General features: G+C 41.3%; 1 protein-coding gene across 1 annotated transcript in view; it reads right to left on the bottom strand.

The window, feature by feature from the left end:
* Nucleotides 1-1,576: 1,576 nt before the first annotated feature.
* nudcd1 (NudC domain containing 1) overlaps nt 1,577-24,421 on the bottom strand; it is a 44,620-nt gene continuing 21,775 nt past the window's right edge. The window contains exons 7-10 of the mRNA XM_056250689.1: nt 23,760-23,904; nt 14,870-14,995; nt 2,321-2,480; nt 1,577-2,142 (exon numbers count right to left, since the gene is read on the bottom strand). Of these exons, the coding sequence (XP_056106664.1) occupies nt 1,856-2,142; nt 2,321-2,480; nt 14,870-14,995; nt 23,760-23,904 (718 nt within the window). The 3' untranslated portion in view covers nt 1,577-1,855. The remainder of the gene's footprint in view (nt 2,143-2,320; nt 2,481-14,869; nt 14,996-23,759; nt 23,905-24,421) is intronic.

The raw sequence follows: 24,421 nt of genomic DNA, 5'->3' as shown, positions 1-24,421 counted from the left end.
ATCGCTGCAAAAGATGCTTTCCAACAGGTTTTATCATAGTTTTTGTCCAAGTCAAGTCAAATGGAGTTGTTCAAAAACTACGATAAAACCTGTGACAAAGTTGCAAGGAATCAGACATCAGCTGTTTAATGCTAATTAATGCTTTAACAGCTAAAATACATAATATATGTATGCACAAAACATCTGCTGCAAATTTTCAATAATTAGATCATTCTTAATTATTCCTTGCTGTCTGTTTGCTTTCAGCCTTCACTATTCTAAGAGCATCACCTGATGATGACTGTCCATTTACACCACAATCAGAAACCAACATCTCTACATGCATCAGAAGAACTGCTCTTCCTCTCAGCTGTCCGGGGATTCTGGTGCAGATAATGAATCCAAACATCACAGCCTAATTTAATAACAAACACACAATTTAATCTGAGGCCTGAACAAATAACATTCACCCCACTAAACAAAACAGCTGAAAAAGATCTATCTCCCAGGCACATCTCCTTATACCGACAAATTATATTAGAAAGATCTGTAACACAAGGTGAAGAACAAGAATGCAATAGCCTGCACAGACTATTGAGATTAATTGCAAACCGAGAGACTGTAAGAATATGTTGCTTAGTGGTTCAATTTACAGCTTCCCTTGAAATCAGTTTTCTAACTGTAACAATGAAATAAATGTTCAAATCAAGTAATTTTTTTCAATAAAAAGTAAATTATTAAATTTGTATTAATATTATATATACCCCAGTTCAATTAAAACTTAGGTTACACTTGATTTTAAGGTGTCCTTGTTACGGTGTAATTATACATTACTGAGTAGTATTAATTAACTACATGTACTTACTATAGGGTTAGGGTATGGTTTTATAATGCGTATGCTCTATTTTGGTTTGGTTTGATTGTGTTTTGGTTCTGTTTTCCCTGTTCTGGTTTCCATAGTTAGTTTCCTTGGTTCTACGCACCTGTTTCTGTTAAACGTGGTTATTTCCTGAGCTTCTTCCCTGTGATTCTCCTACGTGTTTATTACGAATTTACTATTAAAGACTCCTTTTGTTATCCTTTGTGATCATGCGCTTACTACAGCCTACACAGCGCCTGACAGATTTAGGGTTACTTGTATGTAATTATGCATAATGTATAGTTATTCCTATATTAAGTACATGTAACATTTAACAAGGACAATGTTATCATAACATTACATTATTAATAAAATGTTATATATATATATATATATATATTCTAAAATACAATGCTAAATAAAAATATAGAAAAATATATTTTTTTAAGTTAACATTATTAAATTATTATTATTTTAAATGTATGATCAATTAATATAGATGTTTTTTCTGAAATATGCCACAACTGTCTGTACAATTTTGAGGAGTTCTCATGGCATTTGGTATCTGTTGATCTTTGACTGCTGACTCATATCTGGTGAAATAATTGCTTTGTCAAAAAGGTGTGTTCTGATGGGGTCGTGGTCTGCTGGGAACAAAACAATGGAAAATGTAAATACTTTAACTTTTGCACTGATTGTGTTCAAAATGTTGAAAAACACCGAGCGGAAAACAGACAGGGTCTTACAGATGCTTATTTATTTTATGTATCTACATTCTAATGGAATGCAATGTAACATTCATGCTCTAGATTGTGTCTCTGGAGGAGCATATGAGCGTAATATTTGACATGTAAAGACAAGTACTAACACACAAAAACAGATACAACAGAGAATTTCATACCAACTCAGTCCTGAAATATGACAGTGGTGTACTTGGATAAGTTGAAAGCACACCACTGAAATCAAATGATCAGCGACCAACCCTGGAGCAGAAGTGTCAATTCATCCAGCAGAATCTTAATTGTTCACTTTCAGCACAAACAGGTTGTTGGCAGTCAGGACAAACAGTCTCTCATTAGTGGCCCTGAATCCAAGTACGGGGTCATTGGTGTCCAGGTTGGCTACCTGTTGTTTGGCGACCTGCCCGACCTGCCTACCCTGTTTCCGGTTGAAGAGCACCGTGTCGACCGGCAGAGGCTGACGGTAAATGAAGACACGCCTGAGGCACTCACAAAGAGCTGCGTAGGAGAAGTTGGGGGCACAGGTCGCAAACTTTTTATCACGTTTTGAAGCCTGAACATAACCTAAACGTGGGATAAGATGAAAGAATGAAGATTTATAAGAACAGTTTTAGAGCAAAACATCATCTCACTGTCCAATTAGACATTACAAAAAAAAAAAAAAAGAAATTAAAATCACTATAAGATGGAAGTTTAAGAGCTTTTAAGACATTTCACAGTGTTCACAAACAACTTGTCTTACCGAGTGCGTTAAAAGTAGAAATGTGCTCCCATATATTGTTGTCCTGGTTTGTACGGGTCTGCCAGAGCAGTGCATCGACATCGTGCCGTAAGCAGAAAGCGGGCACCTCAGAGGGGTCAATATGCACGGAGAAAAGGAACTGGTGGCTTCCTAGGCTCACCTAAAGGTCAAGAAAAGGCATGTAAATAATTCAAAATTATCTGTGTATGTCTTTTTAAAAATGTTTTAAACACTACCGTTTAAAAGTTTGGGGTTGGTAAGTAAGATGTGTTTGAAAGAAGTGTCTTATGTTCACCAAGGCAGCATTTGTTGATCAAAAATACAGTAAAACAGAAATATTGGTAAATATTATTACCCATTTCTTTAAAATTCTTAAAAAAATATTTTACAACTTAATTTATTCCTGTGATAGCAAAGCTGAATTTTCAGCATCATAACTCCAATCTTCAGTCACATGATCCTTCAGAAATCATTCTAATATGCCAAATTTGCTGCTAAAGAACCATTTCTTATTATTATCAATGTTGAAAACATTTGTGCTGCTTAATCTTTTTGCGGAAACCAATTTTTTGGATACTTTGCTGAACACAAAGTTAAAAAGGACAACTTTAATTTGTCTTTACTGTCAATTTTGATCAATTTAATGCAACCTTGCTGAACAAGGATTTTTTTTAAATCCTATTGGCCACAAACTTTTTAACAGTAATGTATATGTTAAAAAAAGAAAAGGAAAAAAAGAATCAGATGTGTTCCAATTAATTCTTTATATTTAGACTATTTAAAATTGGTCTAATTTTTGCATTATGTACAAATTTAAATGATCTACAACATTGTCATTGTTAAAGCATTTGTAAAATGAAATTGTAAAATAAAGTAAAATTGTAAAAATAAAATAAAATTGTAAAATAAAGCATTTGTAAAATTTTGTCTAAACCTTGTTGTTAAAAAAAAAATACATACTCTGTGCTGTTGCCTCTTGAAGAAGCAGAATGGATATGAATGGATATTGAATTATTTTGAGTCAATTATTCATTGTACTGTCTGTCTATTATGCTGTCTCTCTAGCAGAAAATGAAATGAGAAAGAAAAAGATCTTCAAAGATCTTCATACATAAAAAGATCCCATTACGAGGCGCCCATCTGAAACGACAGCAGGATTGAACCATCAAGAGTAAACAACAGCAATGCAAGATGGTGGCAGCTGTAAGTCAATCATTATAGTCACAGACATGATTTAAAATGTCTCTCTAGTTATGGATCACAACAGTTTTCATGTTGTACCGAAAATGATAAGCGTTACGACTTCAATTCTCAAGTGACGGTTTTGTACCTCTGCTTTTACACTTGTCCTAAAATCCGTTTGATGAATGCTAGCTACCAACATCTCCTTAAAAATGCATCTTGCTTTGCTCACTAGTCTAACTGCACATTAAATTCAAAGCAAATATATGACGGTCGCTATTCACAAGTGATGACAGCTTTATATGCTCAAATGCCTCTTAAAATTGCCAACACTTTCATTCAAAATGCTGCTAAATTACCTCTAGAAACCTGTTCAGATCTAGTCTGGAATTAGTTTAATTGCTGATATTTATCTATGTAGAAAGGAAATGAGTGATTCTATACTACAGGATGTATTTGGATGTCAAAAGTATTAATTATTTGGTTTTGGCATCCAGAGATTAGAGCTGAAATGACAAATGTTATGTCCTTGCATTTCAAAAAGAACAGTGAAAGCTCTATTCTAACCCAAAGTTAGCTGCCTTGAGCTTTCCTGCATTCACAGAAAACTGCCTTCTAAGGCAGCATCCTAACTGAAACATCATACTGTATGTTACTGATTTGAAACCCTCTAAATAAGCAGCCATTCTGTGCGATGTGTGCCACACAAAGCAGCACCGCAACTTCCAAAGTTTTGGAAGATTTGATTTTACTTTGGGCACTTATGTAGCAATTTCAGCTTAATCCTTTCACCCAAAAATGAAAATTATCCCATAATTTACTCACCCTAAAGCCATCCTAGGACTTTTCTTTCAGCCAAACACAGTCGGAGTTATATTAAATAATATACTGGCTCTATCCAGCTTTGTAATGGCATTCAATAGTGCCCAAGTTTTTGAATCTCCAAAAAGCGCATCCATCCATCATAAAAGTAATCCATACGGTTCCAGGAGGTTAATGAAGGCCTTCTGAAGCAAAGCAATGCATTTTTGTAAGAAAAATAGCGATATTTATAACTTTCTAAACTATAATCACTGGTTTTTGGCACTGGCCATATATACTGGTCACGGTGGAAGGATGACTCGGGCACTATTCAATGCCATTACAAAGCTGGGAAGAGCCAGGATATTATTTAATATAACTCTGTGTTCGGATGGATTGAGGGCGAGTACATTTTTGGGTGAACTATTTACATTATATTCATTCAATTTATAAATCATTTTAAAATATTTAAATAATACAAAATATATTAATATAAAAACATTACATATATGATATAATAATTGTTCATAATATACTTCCGTTCAAAAGTTTGGGGTCAGTACATTTTTTAAAGAAAATAATACTTAAATTTAGTGACAGTAAAGACATTCATAATGTTACAAAATATTTATATTTCAATTAAATGCTGTTCTTTTGAACTTTCTATTCAAATAATCCTGAAAAATATGTATTACGGTTTCCACAAAAATTAAGCAGCCCAACTGTTTTTAACATTTATAAGAAAAAATGTTTCTTGAGGACCAAATCAGAATATTAGAATGATTTCTGAAGGATCATGTGACACTGAAGACTGGAGTAATGATGCTGGAAATTCAGCTTTGCCATCACAGGAATAAATTACATTTTAAAATATATTAAAATAGAAAAGTAATTTTTAATTGTAATAATATTTAACAATATTACTGTTTTTATTGCATTTATGATAAAAAAAATACAGCCTTAGTGAGTATATGATTTATTTTTAGATACATTTTTATGACAGTGGTGGCGAGTAAGGAGAGTAAAGAGAGACTATTTGCATTCTGTCCTTTTTATTTTTTTACACAAGGAACTCATCAAGGATCATCACTAAAAAACTAAGAAAAAAAGGAAAATAAACCACTGTTGTAGAATAAACGAGAACATAAATCTGAGAACTCAAAAAACACGTGTCTATAAATACTATAAGAGTAGGAGGAACTGAACAAGGAACAGGTGGAAATTAATCCACAACCATGGAAACAAACAAGGGCATAATTGAATACCCAGGCAAAGCTGGAAACAGAAACGAAACATGAAATGAAAACTGAGAACACATGAACTAAAATATACTTAATATATCCTAAAGACAAGCAAACAGAGGAAGATATTGATGTATCTTCACTGAGCAAGTGCAAAACATCCTAAAATTTTCTTTAACCAAAATGAGGTTTCTTAAAATCATAATATTGCTGCCTGCCTTTTGGAACAACTTTTTCAAAGAGAGCTTAAGTAGCTTACGTTCTAGTTATCTACGGTCTCAACTCGTTTGATAAAAAGTCACACACAAAGCCAACCACTCTAGACACTGCAATTATGAGGGTATTCTGAAATGTTTCCCTGTATTGTTTATGAGAGTAACTGTAACGGACCCCTGTACACGTTTATGCCGTCAACAGCAGCACACAAAGAGAACAGGAGGTCATATAATGAAACACGTCTTAAAATAAAGGCCCTTAAAATCTCTGTTTCATTATGTTCAGTGTCACACTTGCTACTGTTTGGTCTCTCGGTGAGAGGTCGAAATGTTTATGGCTCTCCACAAATGGGCACCTGGCTGTGCCAGAACTGCTTCACAAGAACATCACACAGTCTCATGTTTAATTCATGAACGCAGTGGTTGTGAAGAGCTCAACAATAAAGATTTTTTTTTTCTGCTTGCCTGCTTGGCATGCAAATATTTACACCGACCCCACCACAAAAAATTCAAAACATTTCATGTCAGGCAGCTGATTAACTTTACCTTGGCGTAACATTTTTAATCAGCAGAATTAGGAACAGTAAATGATAGGGTTGGGTAAAAATATATTTATTTCTCGATTTTATTCTCATTTTGAAGTACTGATATCGATTATTAAATCCCAAGAATCGATCTTTCAGTCTATGCTGTTTTCAGTTGATAAATGAACAAAACTTTGTAACATGCCTCTCATGCCTCTCAAAAAATGCAATATGCTTTGTGCTTTGTTATTTCTGGAACAATATCTCAGCTTTCAAATTCTGACAATTTTATTATGAAATTCAAACGATAAATACTGTTTTGGCACTCTAGTGCGACAAATTATAAAGCGCCTTTAGTTCAAGCAAAGTGGCAGCGCGAAGCGCACATAACCTGATAATCTCTTCCATTTTATTGTTAGTTATTAGGAATGCACCGATATACCACTTTTTTGAAGTTTGAGTCAGAGGCAGTGCTGGGTAGTAAGTGATTACTTGTAATCTGGATTTGTAATTAGATTCCAAAAATTAAGTACTTGTAATTAGATTATATTACAGTTTAAAATACTTGTTATCAATAAAAAAGTAACTGTAGCCTGAATACATGTTATTCTCACAATGGCAGTCAAATATTAAAAATTGACAGATTCTCTCTATTACTACTTTTTTATCTTTTAAATTTTCTTTTCTAAATACGCCTACTGCTTGCATACATTCAGAAGGTCTTCCAGGTTTGTGGAATTGCACAAACAGACCAGCCACTAGTCATGTGACTATCAGTGAAAACTGAGACCCACAGCATTTGATCACTGGATTTACGTACAGTAATCATTTCACTTTTAACAAGTGTTTTCTTAACATTCCATATCGAATCAAGTCCTGATTAACACATTTATTATTTCAATTATCACTCAGTTTCAGTGAGTCATTTAGCCATGCATTAATGTCTTTGGGAGGCTTTTGTCTTTTAAATGTTTTAAATGTCTTTTGTCTTTGTCTCTGCTGAAAGGGTCGCACAGACAGAGAGAAGCAAGGGAGGATATACCCGCCTTTACCGCATTACAGTGCGTATGGGAGAAACACTACATCGTATGTGGCCAAACCGACAGCGATACGGGTCTTAGAAGTCTCTGCCATCATCAGCCTCGACATTGACCAAATTTCCAACCACTTTTCCTCACTGATAAGATCTGAAGCACTGAAAGATCATCATCATAATTGTCTGATGCATCTGACGCCTCGCAACAGGATTGTCCAGAGAATAAGATGCTGATGGTGGAGTATCCGTGTTTGAGAGCTGGAGGTCAGAGAAGCATCTGTCTCAGAAGAAGACTTCTTCATCGGGTCTGAGATCATGTTTCTGCCTCACGAACGGCTTTTTGTGGAGAATCTTTTCTTTCTCTTTCTTGGAGACTTTCAACACAAAAAGACAACCAGAAAGACAACGGAGAGGAGAAACCGGATCTGCCATTGACAACAACAACAAACACACAGATGTGTCGAGCAATGCTGCGTCCCGGTTGCTGAGATGGCGGTAACGGAGCGGAGAGGATGCGACGCGTGGTCGAGCTGCTGGCGCGTGCTTCTGCTTGCGCCATCCACGCTCATGCTGCTGGAGGCGGAGCAGGCATTTACATCATCAGCAGTGTGGGAGTGGGAGATTTTGTAGGAGTGGGAAATTTTGTAGACCACCGGCCCTCGTGGGGGGTAGGGGGGGGGGGGTTGATTTGTTTAGATCCAGTGAAGTCGTCGTCATCATAGGTGTAATTTGCAGGTGGGACATGTCCCCACCACTTTTACTCAGGATCGATATTGTTCCCCACCACATTGAGGCACGGATGTAGGCTAACTAATACAAATAAAAAGAACATCTCCAGTTAACTAGCAGAGCAGTCATTTAGTTCGCGATTAAATAAGAGATCTAGCGCTAAAATATTTTGTTTTTTAAATCAAGCTGAGAGCTCGTTTCTGCTTCGATCAGTTGCATGGATACAGTGTTCTCTTGTGGCTCGCTCACAGTCTTCACTCGGACGTGCTCTTCAATCTATCGCCGTTCCGGAGAATCTCCATTCGTTCCGGTGAGACAAAATAAAATGCACACAAACGTGTCCCTGCATGATAGACTGTAACCAATGATGAACATATTAGGTTTTGATGAGAGAGAAAAAAAACTATACGAGTGCGGATTAGAACCCGTAACCTCTGACACGCTTGGGAAAAGATCTACCACTAGACCGTTGAAGAACTCGAACAAAACTGTGCATCGATGCATTTATTTACGGGTTGAGCAGAGAGGCTGCACAGTTTGACCAGCAGGCAGCGGCCGCACACCAGGCCGCCGGATGGTGTGTTGCTAAGAACTTGCAATGTATAACCGACTCTCCCGATTGCCACTCCGCTACTGATCATCAGGCCGTGGCTGGGACGCCATTTACATCCAAGCTCGCCGCGTAGCGCTCATTCAACATTCAAACTCACAACTACTTGCAGTCTACCGTCTGCATTTCCTGTTTTGTGTCATGGCGTTCCTGTATTGAAGCTTCTAACCTGCTGGGGGGCGGAGAAGGCATTTACATCATCAGGCCGCGGCTGGGACGCGTTTTTTACAACCAAGCTCTGACTGTAAGGTAACATCATCCACCTGCCCCCCGACTTCCCTCTGATCATCTCCTTCTTTCCCTCACCCTACCCTTCCCCTCTCCCTCCTCTCTGCCCTTGCTCCGTCCTCCGTTGTAATATCCGTACTCTAGACCTCTTCGCTGCTTCCCATCATCTCGGACTTCTCTTCCCTTCACCCAGACTTAGCTTCTGCCACCATATCTAGTGCGCTATCCTCTTCCCTCAACTTCATATTAGCCCCCTTATGTCCTTATTCTCCTTCACATAGGCCTTCTCAACCATGGCTCACTCTTTCCCTTAAATCAGATCGACGTTCATTGCGCCGGGGTGAGCGACTCTGGAAGTCCTCTCCTCACCTGTGAACCTCCAAACCTATCATTCCCTCCTTTCTAATTTCCTCTCTGCTTTGGAACTAGCCAAACATGACTACTTTCAAACTCTCATCACTGCTTTGGGACCCCATCCCCGTCAGCTTTTCTTAACCCTAAATAAACTACTCCGTCCCCCTTCTTCACCCAATCCTCACTGCTAGTGATTTCTCCCACTATTTCACCAACAAAATCAGCACTATTCGCCTACACCTTCAAACTCTCCCCCAGTTTAGTACACATCCCCAGCTCCCCATTCTACCTCCATTTGCTCCTAAAGCCATTTTTACTGACTTTCCCCCCACATCTTATTCTGAACTTTCCTCCATCATTTCAAAGGCCCACCCAACCTCTTCCCCCCTGGATCCCGTCCCTGGTTCCCTCTTACCCCAACTACTCCCTCTTATCCTCTCCTATCTAGTCTCCCTCTTTAACCCCTCCCTGTCCACTGGTATCTGCCCTGCTGCTTTTAAATCAGCTATCATCTGTTCCTCTGTTAAAGAAATCCCACTCTCGACCCTGCCTGCCCTGCCAACTACTGCCCAATCTCTCTTCTTCCATATTTTTCAAAACTCCTTGAGCGTCTAGTTCACGTACGCCTATCACAATACATATCCGTCAACTCCCTCTACCCCCGATTCCAATCTGGTTTCTGTCCTTCCCAGTCCCCCGAGACTGCTCTCCTTACTGTCCAGAATCATCTGGCCAACTCCTCTCCATGCTGGCCTCTCTTCAATTCTCATTCTCCTTGATCTCTCCTCTGCCTTTGACACAGTCGATCATCCCATTCTCCTCTCCACCCTTTCCAACCTCGGCATTTCTGGAACACCCTTAGCTGGTTGCACTCATACCTATCTTCCCGCACCTCTGCTGTTGCTTTCAACAGCTTCACTTCTCCCCCCTGCCCTCTGACTGTTGGTGTTCCCCAGGGCTGCTCATTTGACTGCAATCCAATCTTGGATGGCTCGCCAATACCTCATTATCAACCCATCAAAAAAATAAATACTCCCCCCCCCCCCCCCCCCCCTCATCTTTTCACCCTAGCCCATCCCACTGCGTATCCTAGCCCCTAACCCCTGGTCAGTACTCTGATTGCTTGCCCAACCCTGCCATAGCCTCTGTTCTCACTGTAGCACCACCCTACTTACTCACCCTTGCCCAATAAACGTACCTTCTTCCTTCAGCCTTTTCTTTTCAATGTACCATTTAGTTTAAAAATTGTTCAGCGCCTTGGTTAAAGGCGTTATATAAAAAAATAACAAAAAATAAAAAATAATAATACATTAAAATGTACAAATTCTTCACAGCATTTCATATTTACCTACAATGCAGTGATTCCAACAACTTTCTTGTCAGCTGACATTTCTATGACCTAATATACACTGAACAAAATTATAAACGCAACAGTTTAGTTTTTGGCCCCATTTTTCATGAGCTGAACTCAAAGATCTAAGACTTTTTCTATGTACACAAAAGGCCTATTTCTCTCAAATATTGTTCACAAATCTGTCTAAATCTGTGTTAGTGAGCACTTCTCCTTTGCCGCCATATTCGCTGTATTTCTACTTAACCTGTTCTTCAATTAATGTAGGCCTATGTTTGAATAAATCCGTTATTTTTTTCTAATGGCCACCATTTAAATGTTTATATATTTTTTAAAACGAGTAGAAACATAATTATGTCATTAAATCAGGTAATTGTAAGCTTTAATATTATAGTGATGTACCAACTGGGGTTACCTGTATAGTTTACCGCAAGAGTAAATCGAAATTGATTCACTAATGCTGGCTTGGTAATCGAATTGAATCGTGAAGCGTTTGTGTCAATGCCAAAATCTTACATTTTGAAAATGATTTTGAGTCTTTAAAATAATAAATCGAATAGTTTGCCCAAAATTCTTAATTAGCATCATTCCAAAACCTTCTGACACAAAAAAAAAAAAATATTTTGAAAGACTCTTAAGGTCCAAAACCATTTTGGGGAAAAAAAAACACTTTTTTTCTTTTTCTTATCTAATTTTTTGTTCCACAAACGAAATTCATGCACGTTTAAAAATATATATATTCAAGTCATAGGTGATGGGTTACGCGTTCATTTACTACAGATCTCATCTCAAATATTAAAATAACCATCCATCACTGCATCTCGAGTATTTTTCTGTTTATGTTTAGCGGAAAAGCTCATCTCAAATGGTGGTGATGAGCTCTTGAGATACATATCATTCAGATATACAGTAAATGTCAAACCCTCTCCTTTACTTGCTGCTGTCATGGCTTCAGTTGAAAGATGAGTGTGTGTCTCTAAAGAGAGGTGCGACTCTTCAGGAACACAAAAAGAAATACAAGTTCTTTCAGGTCTGCTCCAGCACCCACTAAGGGGAAACAAACATGCAATCTGAAATCTCTGAAGAGGTCGACGTGGGAACGGCTCTACTCAGAACCTGGAGAGAGGCGGCTTGGCAATCTGTGAGAGAGTGCACTCAGGAAAAGGTCAGTGTTTTTCGCTGCATCCATGCAAGTGATTTAGAAGTGAGAGGAAGAGACGAAATTAGTAGTAGTAGTAGGGGGGTGTCTTACTGGGAATTTTATTCTATGGCAAAAGAAAAAAAACATTTGAAAGCCTTTACAAAATGTACTGCATGTACAGGCAAAAGTAAAATGTAGGATGAGAAGACCTATATTGAGTTACAATACAAAGGCAGAAGACGATGATAATTAATGGATAATAATAATATAATAATAATACTTTTATTGTATTTTTTATTATTATTATTATTAATAATAATAGTTGAGTCAAACCCTTTGGATAAAAGTGTTTGCCAAATGAATATATGTAAATGCCTAGTAGCAAACAGTTGCCCTGTGTATTTTAAGTGTCAAGTTTCCCCCCCCCCCCCAATTTTTTTTTCCCATTTTTTTTCCCCAAACCTGTATGGCTTACTTTATTTTGTGGAACATAAGATATTTTGAAGATTTTGGTTCCCATTGACTTCCATTGTATAAAAAAAAAAAAAAAAAACTCTTTTGTGTAACTGATCTTTTATGTTCCACAGAAGAAAGTAAGTCGTACAGGTTTGAAACGACATGAGGGAGGGTAAATGATGACAGAATTTTCATTTTTGGGTGAACTATCCCTTTAATGCCCATTTAAAACCTATGAATCTCATTGTATTATTAATGCAATTGTAACTGCAGTGTAAATGCATTCCTGCCACCTCTGAGCTGAATAAACGATCTATAAATATATCTAAATTCCAATTCAGATGCAGCTTCTAAAAAACAAAAACATGGTCATTGTAGTTGAATGTTGTAGTTTTTTTTTCAGTTTTTTTTTGTGAATCAAATAAAATATTTCTATCTAAAGCTACTTTTTGTAATGTTTATTTGATACTTTTCTCATTTTACACAATAATGACTTTAAATTATTTTTTTGGGGGGTGGGGGGGGGTGGGGCGGGGGTTATGTCTCAACTAAACATGATGTGTGACTGATTTATGATTAGTTAGATTAATTAAATCAACATGTAATTAATAAGATTACACATTTTTATAGTTTGGCAGCCCTACAGTATATACAGTATATGTAATTTGTATTTAATTTGTATTAAATTTTATATATAATTTGATTGTTCATTCAAATTATGCCAACTGCTAATTTTGGATCCAGCATCCAGCAAGTTTCTCAAAATAATTGATGCCATCAACTCTCCTACTATTATTTAATGTATTAAAGACTAAAGAACTTGAAACTGAGTTTCAAAAGCTCTCATTTACTAACTATTCATAATCAGGTCTTGAGGTATCCATCAGGTATGAATATGTACAGTATATTCAATCCATATACTAAACAACTAGAGTGACTTGACTTGATTATCACAGCTGTACCGATAATAAAAATAATTCTTTGAGGAGTTTAGAAGGGAAAATTATTTCTTGTGATTAAATGAGATTTCTGGCACAAAAGACCTATTGCAATCTAAGTAGTAAGCCATCATAGTACTACTGACTTTGCTTTCAGCCACTTCACTTTTAGGTGACTGATTCCTTGATTACATGTCAAAGAGACAGTTAGCGCTAGATTGTGCTGAACCATCAAGTGCAGGAATGTTACTTGCAGCACAAGATGCCAGGAGAGAAAAATCAATATTGTGCTTGTACTCACACTCTCTTAAAGCACATCATGAGCCTCTTATGGGAACTTGAACAAAATAACAGCTGCGTTAGGCCAGTAGCAATTTAAACATTGATTTGAAAGCAATGAAATCTTTACAATCACACCAGATTATGTTTTTTTTGTTTTTTTTAAACTACTGCCGCAATTTTCTAAAGCAGAACCAACTGGTCCTGTAGGTGATATAGGTGGTCGCTCAGGTCACCAACATGCCGGGGGTACATAAGAAATTCATTGATCTTCCAATATAAAAATGCTTAATGCTCAACTTAAGCTAATAATGAAATATGTTAATGAAATTAAATAAATGTAGTTTTCCCACACTGTGCCATGCTGTTTAAATTAAGGTTTAATATCTAAACATGCATACAGTATACCTCAACATGTACACATGAAGTTGTCATATGGTACTTGCTGCTTTTACTGGTTGAGAGGAATCAAATAACAGCAGTGCAACCATGGTCTGGACAATTATTTACACCTAAAATGATTATGCGAAATATACCTGAAAAATTACAGACAATATCTGGACTTTGAAGGCCTTGCCATTTAAAGGTGTTTTATGCCAATTGCCATTCTACCAGCCTATAGAGTGCAACAGTGCCTGCCCACTTTTTCAGCTGTGTTGGTTTCATTTCAAGTATTTTTTTCCATTCATTTCTCACATAGAGATATTTTAAAGTTAAACTGTTATAAGCAATAAAACAAACCAACTAGCTACGAGGTAAATCACAACATTAAAACCTTTGAGTTGAAGCAAAAAAATGGACAAAAAGACAACGTGCAAGACTTAATTTACTTAATGGCTTTATTGAGGGAAAGAACTCCAATCCCATGAACCAATATTAATTTAATTTTACAAGATATTTTTTTTTTATGAAGATAATATAAAACTACTCATTTAAAGTTTATTATTTCTGTATAAATAATATATTTTACATGTATTGCAAAATGTAAATATATACACCTATTTAAGTATTTTGAGAGCGAGGTGAAACCGACTCGATTACATAATTTAGATTGCTTTATGAGAGAAATCTAAAAAAAATGCTTGGTTCTTTCAACCCAACTGTTGGGGTTAAAATTGTATTTAAACATGTCCATATTTGACCCAAACATGGGTTAAAACAACCCAGCATTTTTCAGAGTGTGTGTTATCTCTGCAAGCTCTGTGTTTTGACTCTCTGATTAGCGGAAATTTCTGTACAGCATCATGGGTAATGTAGTTTCTCACCATAAATTCACCTGTTAAACACGATTGTTTAAAAAAAATACATTGAAATAATATGAACAGATAGATTCATCAAAAGCGCATACCATTGAATGACAACCTCTAAACTCACAGTAGGCCTGTCTTAAAAAAAGTTATTTTTAAAAATTATTTTCCGTCCGAAACCCTACTGTTTCACTCTATTGTATTTCTGTGGCCTTACCACATGGGTGGGCTTCAGAGTGGCACCATCAAAGCGCATCAGTGTAGAGCTGTCCTCCGGAAACATGTCACAGTCCTCCAGGTCCTGGGCATTGCAAGGGGGCTTGTCCTTCTCTGGGTTTGGATTCTTTGAAGTCAAATCAGAAACAAATACTAACATTTTTGAAAATGTTCCCAATGCCTTCATGATTTATTTTTCGCTACTTTTCAAATATCTTTAATGCATACATTTTATTGTCATTAAATCCTAAAGGGGTCATGACAATTGAAATCATATTTGCCTTGATACTTTCTACCATTAAAGCAGCTTAAAGGGTTAGTTCACCCAAAAATGAAAATTCTGTCAGTAATTACTCACCCTCATGTTGTTCCAACCCCGTAAGACCTTCGTTCATCTTCGGAACACGAATTAAGATATTTTTGAAAATGAAATCTGAGAGCTGGATTACTCCTCCATACTAGTCCATAGGCTTCTTCAGGGATTGAACTTGCTGGCCTCGTAAAAGTTATTTAAGACATCGTTAAAATAGTCCAAGTGACTACAGTGGCTCAATCTTAAGTTTATCAAGCGACGAGAATACTTTTTGTGCGCAAAAAAACACAAAAATAACGACTTTATTTCAACTATTCATTTCCTTCTCTGTGGGCCTCGAGTCAGTTCACTAGTGTAATAGCGTAAGCTTCTGTTGTTGTACTTCACACGCATCACACACATGACCAGCGTCGGCCAATAGTGAGCCTACGTGTGACGTAGCTCTACGGAATCACACTACGTTAACTGACTAGAGGCCCAAAGAGAAGGAAATGAATAGTTGAAATAAAGTCGTTATTTTTATTTTTTTTTCGCACAAAAAGTATTCTCGTCGCTTGATAAACTTAAGATTGAGCCACTGTAGTCACTTGGACTACTTTAACGATATCTTTAATAACTTTTCGAGGCCGGCAAGTTCAATCCCTGAAGAAGCCTATGCACTAGTATGGAGGAGTGATCCAGCTCTCAGATTTCATCAAAAATATCTTAATTCGTGTTCCGAAGATGAACGAAAGTCTTACGGGGTTGGAACAACATGAGGGTGAGTAAATACTGACAGAATTTTCATTTTTGGGTGAACTATCCCTTTAAAACGTCTTCCTCATTATAAACCAAGCATTTGTTTAATCAAGCACCATAAACAGCTCGTTTTGATATTGGGTGACCTGTGACATCACACAGGAAAATACATTTGCATATGACTGCCTCCAGAGCGAAACATTGACAAATACCTCATCGCACCGATAGGCCCCGCCCACTGGCATTCAGTCACTTAACGGTTGACATTTGTTTATATCGGATGTGAGCGTCGCGTCAAAAGCAAATAGAACCCATTATAAACACTGCATACAGATGTGCGTTCACTTGAGTCTGTCAACAACAGGACAAATGGAAGAGTGGAAGATGTTTTAAACATATTGTTTGTGTCTTTGTACTGCACAGACTTCAGAAGGATCCCAGCATTGGAAACAAGTGATGGTTTGTTTTTATGGCGTCCCGGATCGTGTTGAAGGATTATATGTTTGTTCGGAGCATTTTGTTTTGTCAGTGAGGGACAGTGTAATGGAGTGTTTCAACTTTTGTTGAAAGATGAAAGTCATCATTGGATCTGACAGCAGCGGCATCACAAACCATAAATGAATGATTTCATAAAGCTTTGTAAGTGATGGTTCTCTTTCATAGGTTCACTCAACGCTGCGGAAAGCGCAGTGGGATATCCTCTGGATGTGCCGATTGCCTGAAGCCCTATAGAATCACGCCAATTCATTGGCTGATGGCGCTCGCGCAAAGCTGGCTCCGCCCCGACGCTCTTACGTCGTAGCATGATGAACGCGCGCGCGCCATCTTCTCCTCAGATTTCTCTGCCTTCACGAAGCGGTCACATCTCGCCCTTCGTTCGGTTTTTCTGAGCCCGAATTCTTCAAATTCAACTTCAGCTTTCGTCTCGACACTTCAGCGACTGGTATAAGTGGAACTCTGTTCTCCTTACAGTGAAGTGTCATGGATTATCGACGCTGCTCTCCGCCATGCGTTCGTTTTATCTCGAACGACGACCCTCACAGTAAGTGTGTTAAATGTATGGGTTTTTCGCATGCGCGTGAGGCTGTATTGGGATTGTCGAAATGTAAATTTTGTGACAATCTCCTTCTCAAAACCCTCCGCTCTAGACTCGCGGTTTTTGAGAAGGAGTCATTCGTTCCCCCCCGTCGCGCTCCAGAGACTGCTGAGGCCTCTCGTGGATCCGCGGCCTGGGGCTCGGATGTTGAGCTCGAGGATATTGAGTATGAGCAGACGGGCCTCGCCCTTTCTCTCCCTCCCTCTCCCGAGCACGCACGCGGCGCGGTTGAATTCGCGCATGATTATTTATGTCCCAGCCCGGGAGCCCGCGAATCGGTTTCTTTCGGTCTGGATGACGTGATTTACACTGCAGCCTCCGACTCCGAGGATTTCGGGCCTGCTTTGGCTGATGACGTTATCCCGCCTAGCGGCCAGGACGCGCGGCCTACTCCGGCCTACACTGAGCTTATTGACGTGCTGTCGCGCGCTACAGAAAAGCTCTCTATTGACTGGCCTGATGAGCCCCGCGAGTCTCAATCGTCCAAACTCGACGAGAGGTTCCTACGTGGCCCTAATTCTAGGCCAGAGCGAAGAAAGCTGCCCTTTTTCAGCGATCTGTATCACGAGATCTCCAGATCCTGGAAGCAGCCTTTCTCCGCACGCCTAACTAACGCGGCAGCCGCTGACTTCACCAACCTTGTGGGTTTTGTGGAGCAGGGTTATTCCGCTATTCCAGCGGTCGAGGACACGCTGGCTAACCACCTCGCCCCCGTCGTCTGCACCGTCCTGGAAGGCGCGTCCCCTTCTTCCTTTCAAGGCTTGTAGGACTACTTCCTCCCTTATTGGGAAGTCTTACATGGCGGCTGGTCAAGCAGGCATGGCCCTGCATACCATGGCCATCCTTCAAGCCTACCAAGCGGACGTCTTGAAGGACATGGATGAAAGAGAGGGACTGACGCCCGAAGCTGTCAAAGAGCTTCGCAAAGCCACAGATCTGGCCCTAAGAGCCACCAAACACACTGCTCGGGCTGTTGGTCGCTCTATGGCGGGCTCGGTTGCTGCAGAGCGCCACCTCTGGTTGAATCTCACGGAGATCCGAGACAAGGATAAGAGTTTCCTCCTGGATGCCCCTATCTCCCTCTCAGGTCTTTTCGGGGAGGCGGTCAACACGGTGGTTGAGAAGTTCCGCGCCGCTAAGTCTCAGTCGGCCGCGTTCAGGCAGTTTATACCCAGGAGGGTCAGAGGGCCAAGAGACTCCAACCCTTCCCCTTCTCAAACCCGAGAACGCTCTGCTCATAGGGCTGAATTCCCTACTAGCAGGAGTGACCCGGCTCACCACCCTCCAACTACGGTCTGGGGAGCCCGAGGTCGTCCATTTCCCCGCCAGCGCCCTCACAAGCGCCTTCAGCTGAAGCGGTCCAACAAATCGGCCGCTCCAGCCTCCTCGAGCCGTTCCTGACCCGCAGGTCAGAAGGAGGAGAGCCTCACCAGATCTACGAGGTTGGGACAGACCGCGCAAGCGTTTCTGCCCTCCTCCACCCGGCTCTCCTCATCCAACCTTGTCACCTTCGCCACCCAGCGTGTTTCGAAGTGCAGGTCCTGTTTCACTCTCTTCACCCAGTCCGGCGCAGGAGGAAGGAGACGCGTCTTGCTTTCTCCCCTCGCTCCCGGTGCACGTTACACCCGCCAATCGCTTCCTCGGAGGCACAGTTCGTTTTCCTCTGGAGCAGGCGGACCCAGTTACTTCTATCCAGGTGGTGGTACCCCCCAGTACGTGTCAGGACGCCAAGCACTCTCCTCCACGGTCATCCGCGCCTCCCCATGGGAACCAGCGCGACACCCTACCTCAGGTATGTCCCTTGCACTGCAACACTCCTCTCCCTCTATCACATTTCGTTCAAGAATGGGAGCGTTTACCAGGGGTATCGCCTTGGATCCTTCGCACAGTTCGGCTCGGCTACACGCTTCAGTTTTGTCGCAACCCCCCCTGCTTCAACGGGGTCTTTCCTACTGTAGTCGACAGCGCCGCTCAGGCTTCTGTACTACAGCAGGAGATTTCATCCCTTCTGCTGAAGGGGGCGATAGAAGAGATTCCTTCGGGGGAAGTCGAACAGGGCTTCTACAGCCGTTACTTCCTGGTCCCGAAGAAGGGGGGCGGCCTGCGGCCGATACTAGATCTTCGCCGGTTGAATTTCTCTCTTTACAAGGGAAAATTCAAAATGTTGACGCTGAAGGCCATCATATCTCATATCCGGCTGGGGGACTGGTTCGTGACGATAGACCTCAAGGATGCTTATTTCCACATCCAGGTCGTACGGCGACACAGGAAGTTCCTCAGGTTCGCCTTTGGAGAAAAAGCGTACCAGTACAGGGTCCTCCCCTTTGGCCTCGCTCTAGCGCCAAGGACGTTCACAAAGTGTATGGATGCTGCTCTGGCCCCGCTGCGGCTCCAGGGCATCCATATACTCAACTACCTGGACGATTGGCTCCTTTTAGCCCACTCCAGAGAGTTGCTGACTCACCACAGGGACATTGTCCTCCGTCATATTCAGTCTCTCGGTTTGAGGTTGAATACGGAGAAGAGCGTTCTTACTCCAGCTCAGAACACGGTTTTCTTGGGGGTACGCATGGACTCCGTTCTTATGCAGGCCCGTTTGGCTCCTGCACGGATTTCCAGTCTGGTGACATGTCTGTCCCGTTTTGCACTAGGCCAGCATGTTTCCGTGAGCACCTGCCGCAGACTTCTGGGCCTTATGGCCGCGGCCTCCCCTGTGCTACCTCTGGGGCTACTCCACATGAGACCTTTTCTGTGGTGGATGAAGCTCTCAGGGGCTCGGCCCACGGGGCCAGCCCTTCGCCTATTGAAGGTGTCGCGCAGTTGCTTTCGCGCCCTGTCAATCTGGCGGGACCCCCTCTTCCTTCAGAAAGGAGTCGGTATGGGTGCGGTATTCCGTCGCCAGATGGTTACGACGGATGCCTCTCTGACCGGATGGGGAGCGGTTTTCGAGGGCAGGCCAGCAAGTGGGGTTTGGACTGGCGAGACCCTCTCGTGGCACATAAACAGCTTGGAGCTGAGGGCTGTCTTCCTGGCTCTTTGCCACTTTCTCCCTTTCCTCGAAGGACACCATGTCATTGTCAGAACGGACAATATGGCAGTAGTGTCCCATGTAAACAGACAGGGGGGTTCACGATCGCGCACCCTAGACAGGCATGCGCGTCACCTTCTCCTGTGGTCCCAGGACAAGTTCCTCTCTCTGAGAGCAGTTCATGTCCCAGGGATTCTGAACCTCGCAGCAGATTTTCTGTCGAGGCAGAAGCTCAGGTCTGGGGAATGGATGTTGAACCGCCAGACGGTGGCCCTGATCTGGGAGGTGTTCGGGAAAGCGGAAGTGGACCTCTTTGCATCTCAGGAGTCGTCCCAATGCCCGCTTTGGTTCTCTCTGAGCCCTCCAGCTCCGTTGGGGATAGATGCGTTCGCCCACCCTTGGCCGATGCAGAAACTCTATGCCTTCCCGCCCATCAAGCTGATCCAGGCGGTTCTGTCCAGAGTGAGGGAGAGCGGAGTCCGCCTCCTTCTGGTAGCCCCATTCTGGCCGTCCCAGCCATGGTTTTCGGAGCTGATCCCTCTGTTGGAATCCTCCCCCTGGGAGATACCGGTCAGGGAGGACCTGCTTTCCCAGCTTCAGGGCAGGATATGGCATCCTCGCCCCGACATTTGGAAGCTGTACGTTTGGCCTATCAGAGGCCGTTACCTTTAAGCTTTGATCTCCCAACTGACGTTCAGGAGACCATTGCGAATGCTAGAGCCCCTTCAACGAGGAGGCTATATTCCTCCAAGTGGAGGGTGTTCGAGGCATGGTGCTTAGCACATGATAGGAACCCAGTTAACTGCCCAGTAGGCACAGTGCTGGAATTCCTGCAGGAAAAGTTTGCTTCCGGAGCGGCCACTACCACTCTCAGAGTATATGTCGCAGCTATTGCCGCTCATAGAGAATCAGATGAGATTCCCTTGGGGAAACTGAGGTTAGTTTCGGCCTTCATGCGTGGGGTTAGGCGCCTAAAACCGGCTCGCCCCCCTAGTGTTCCCTCGTGGGACCTGTCAGTCGTCCTGGAGGGTTTGTCAGAGGCTCCCTTCGAGCCCTTGGAGTCAGCCCCTGAGCGGATTCTGACTCTTAAGGTTGCTCTTTTGTTAGCTTTATCTTCATTAAAGCGGATGGGGGATTTGCAGGCTCTCTCTATTAGTGAGTCATGCTTGGACTTCGCTCCTGGCCTGGTTAGGGTTACTTTGAGGCCGAGGTCGGGGTATGTACCCAAGGTTCTTTCCACGGCGTTCCGCTCTCAGGTTGTTAACCTTAACGCTTTCCACCCTCCTCCTTTTGCCTCTGAGGAAGAAAGGAAACTTAACTTGCTCTGCCTGGTCCGTTCTTTGAAGTTGTATGTAGATCGCTCAGGCGGTTGGAGGAAATCAAACCAGCTCTTGGTATGTTTTGGTGCTGGCCGCCGCGGGCTTGCAGCATCAAAGCAAAGGATTTCCCACTGGGTAACGGACGCTATTTCGCTGGCTTACGAGGTGCGTGGTTTGCCTTCACCTCTTAGCATCAGAGCACATTCCACCAGAAGTGTGGCTTCCTCTCAAGCTCTCTTTAGAGGGGCCCTCTTGCAAGACATTTGTGTGGCGGCAGGTTGGTCCTCTCCGCACACCTTTGTGAGGTTCTATAATTTAGATCTTGACATGACTCCAGGTTCCCAGGTTCTATCTGCTTGAACCTGTCATGGTTGTTATTATTATTTGGTCTGGTACCAGTTATGGCAGCGCTTAGCTTGGCGAGTTTGGTATTTCGTTCCCACTGCGCTTTCCACAGCGTTGAGTGAACCTATGAAAGAGAACGTCTCTGGTTACTTACGTAACCTATGTTCTCTGAATAGGGAACGAGACGCTGCGTTCGCTGCCAAGCTCCTCGCGCTGCCGACAGTTTTTCTTTTCGGCAGAGAAATCTGAGGAGAAGATGGCGCGCACGCGTTCATCATGCTACGACGTAAGAGCGTCGGGGCGGAGCCAGCTTTGCGCGAGCGCCATCAGCCAATGAATTGGCGTGATTCTATAGGGCTTCAGGCAATCGGCACATCCAGAGGATATCCCACTGCGCTTTCCGCAGCGTCTCGTTCCCTATTCAGAGAACATAGGTTACGTAAGTAACGAGATACGTTTTATATGGATAATGTTTTCAAAACGCTTTCTCACATGCAATTGCAAGTGGGTGTTGATACTGTTTCCTATCCCATGACGTTAGCCAGTCATAACAGTGGCAGTTTACTGGCAAGCCTTAAAGGAGCCATCCCTTAAAAACGGGCGATTTCAGACGGAAGCTCAGGATGAAGGTTGAAAATAAATCTATTTTATTGCATAAATGTTTTTTGTGCAAAATATTTGTTAGCATTATAACAAGTATAAGTGTACCTCAATAAAAAAAAATAAAAAAAACATGTCATGACCCCTTTAAAGGTATTGTAGGCAGGAATTTTATAAAAAAAAACTCTTTTCCAAATTCGTTTAAACTTTCTGTATATATTAATGCATAATTAAAATGTAAGTACTCTGAAAAAGAAAGTATAAAAATCGAATGTCTGTAGACCTCTCACGACTGTTTTAAAGACAGCTCATTATTTCCATTCACTCCACCCCCTCCCTTCTGGGCACCTTCCAAAGCCACGCCCCCAAAACACATGAACTCGCGACTCCGACCGCTGAGCTGAAGACGCATTATTTACCTGAGACGAGCGGAGAGGAAGGAGCGCAGTGCATGTTGTGACATCATGTCAGAATCACATGTAATAAAAAAATCTAACTTTATCATTATGAAGATAAACAAATAAGATGTATTTTTGTACTCACTATCAAGCTAGCATATTGATATCGGTAAAGTTTAAAATATATATTTATTGATTCGCTAACGAGCTAGTTATCTATAAGGCAAAGCTAAAAACAGGTTGCATGATACACGTTTTTCCATTGCCATCATTTACACTGTGATTAAGATGAATTTCGTGTAACATTCATATATATGGTGTTCTGCATGTAAGAGTTTCCATGATGAAAGCATTGTTGACTCTGATGAGGACTATCTGATAATCACTCTCCAGAGACAAGTACCGCATCGTCAGCTCGAGGACAGATACATCGTTGTTTATCCAAAGACTTTTTGTTCATTACCTTTTCTAGTAACGTTAGTCTCTTCCTTTTTTGGCTGGTTTGCCTTTGCGAACTGCATATGTGAATTTTGATTGGTCTTTCTCTGCCATTGTTTTGCTATTCCTAGGTTCCGTGCCTCTTGAATTCCTCAAATCAAACGGATACGTGCAAGTGGGCAGGTCCTGTGTGGCAAAAGGGTGGTTGCCATGGTTGCGAGAGAGTGACAGTCGCCTAAGCCAATCCTTTGTTTCGTCCCGGAAGGAAATAATGAGCTGTGTTTAGTGCAGATTAAACGGTCTAGAGTCACTCGATTTTTATACTCTTTTTATCAGAGTACTTACATTTTAATTATGCATTGATATATATTGAAAGTTTAAACAAATTTGGAAAAAAGTTTTTTATAAAATTTCTACCTACAATACCTTTAAAACTATGAAAATCCACCATAAAACTTTCACATTTACATTTCACAGGAAGTGAAATATAAAAATATTTTATAATCATTTTCCAAAAATTAACAACCATAGTCCCACAGCTATGGTGTCATTCCCACCAAACTGAGCAATTTTGCCCATATAAAATGTGTTTCAAAAGTTATTGAAAGAAACTGACCAGGTCTTCAGCAGTGAGATACGAGAGTTTCTGCTGGAGCTGCGATTTTTGTTCGTCATTCATTAGATACTCTCCTCTCCGGTTCCCCAGAACCACCTCGGACCAGAGTGGGCCTTCACTTCGCTTCTGTAGACTGACCTCCAAACTACACACACAAAAACTCCAAATAATTACAGATAAACATGATTGACCATTTGTCATAGTGCATCACAAAAAAACAAAGCAAAATTAAACCTTCTGGATGAAGTTTAGATGATGTAGATGAATAAAAACACATTTTGGTATTGATAATTCAGTCGTTCATAAAGGACTTGCTTTTCCCTTTGAACTCGGTGTACAAGTACTATTAAGTATGGAATATTTCCAATCTATTTAATTGCATCTGATAAAAATGATTCCTTTCATATATTCCATTATATTGTATATGCCTCAAACAAAGGCCGCTTTGGGTTCCCATACAAATGCAAATGACTTTTACATTGACTGTAAAAACAACAGACGGAGAAAACATAAACGCACGTATAAACACTCAAAACCCAGAGTCCTTCTCACACACTCGAGAGCACAAGAGGGGCCATCAGGGGCCTCTTATTAAAATCACGGATCTGGAAACATAGACGAGAGGACAGAGAACAATGTGGGTGGAGGGCTTGTTTGTTTCT

This window comes from Rhinichthys klamathensis, unplaced genomic scaffold (assembly GCF_029890125.1).
Source record: "Rhinichthys klamathensis goyatoka isolate OS25496 unplaced genomic scaffold, OSU_Roscu_1.1 h1tg000073l_1, whole genome shotgun sequence".
In the NCBI taxonomy this organism is placed as follows: domain Eukaryota; kingdom Metazoa; phylum Chordata; class Actinopteri; order Cypriniformes; family Leuciscidae; genus Rhinichthys; species Rhinichthys klamathensis.
This window is presented reverse-complemented; position numbering and strand designations above follow the sequence as displayed.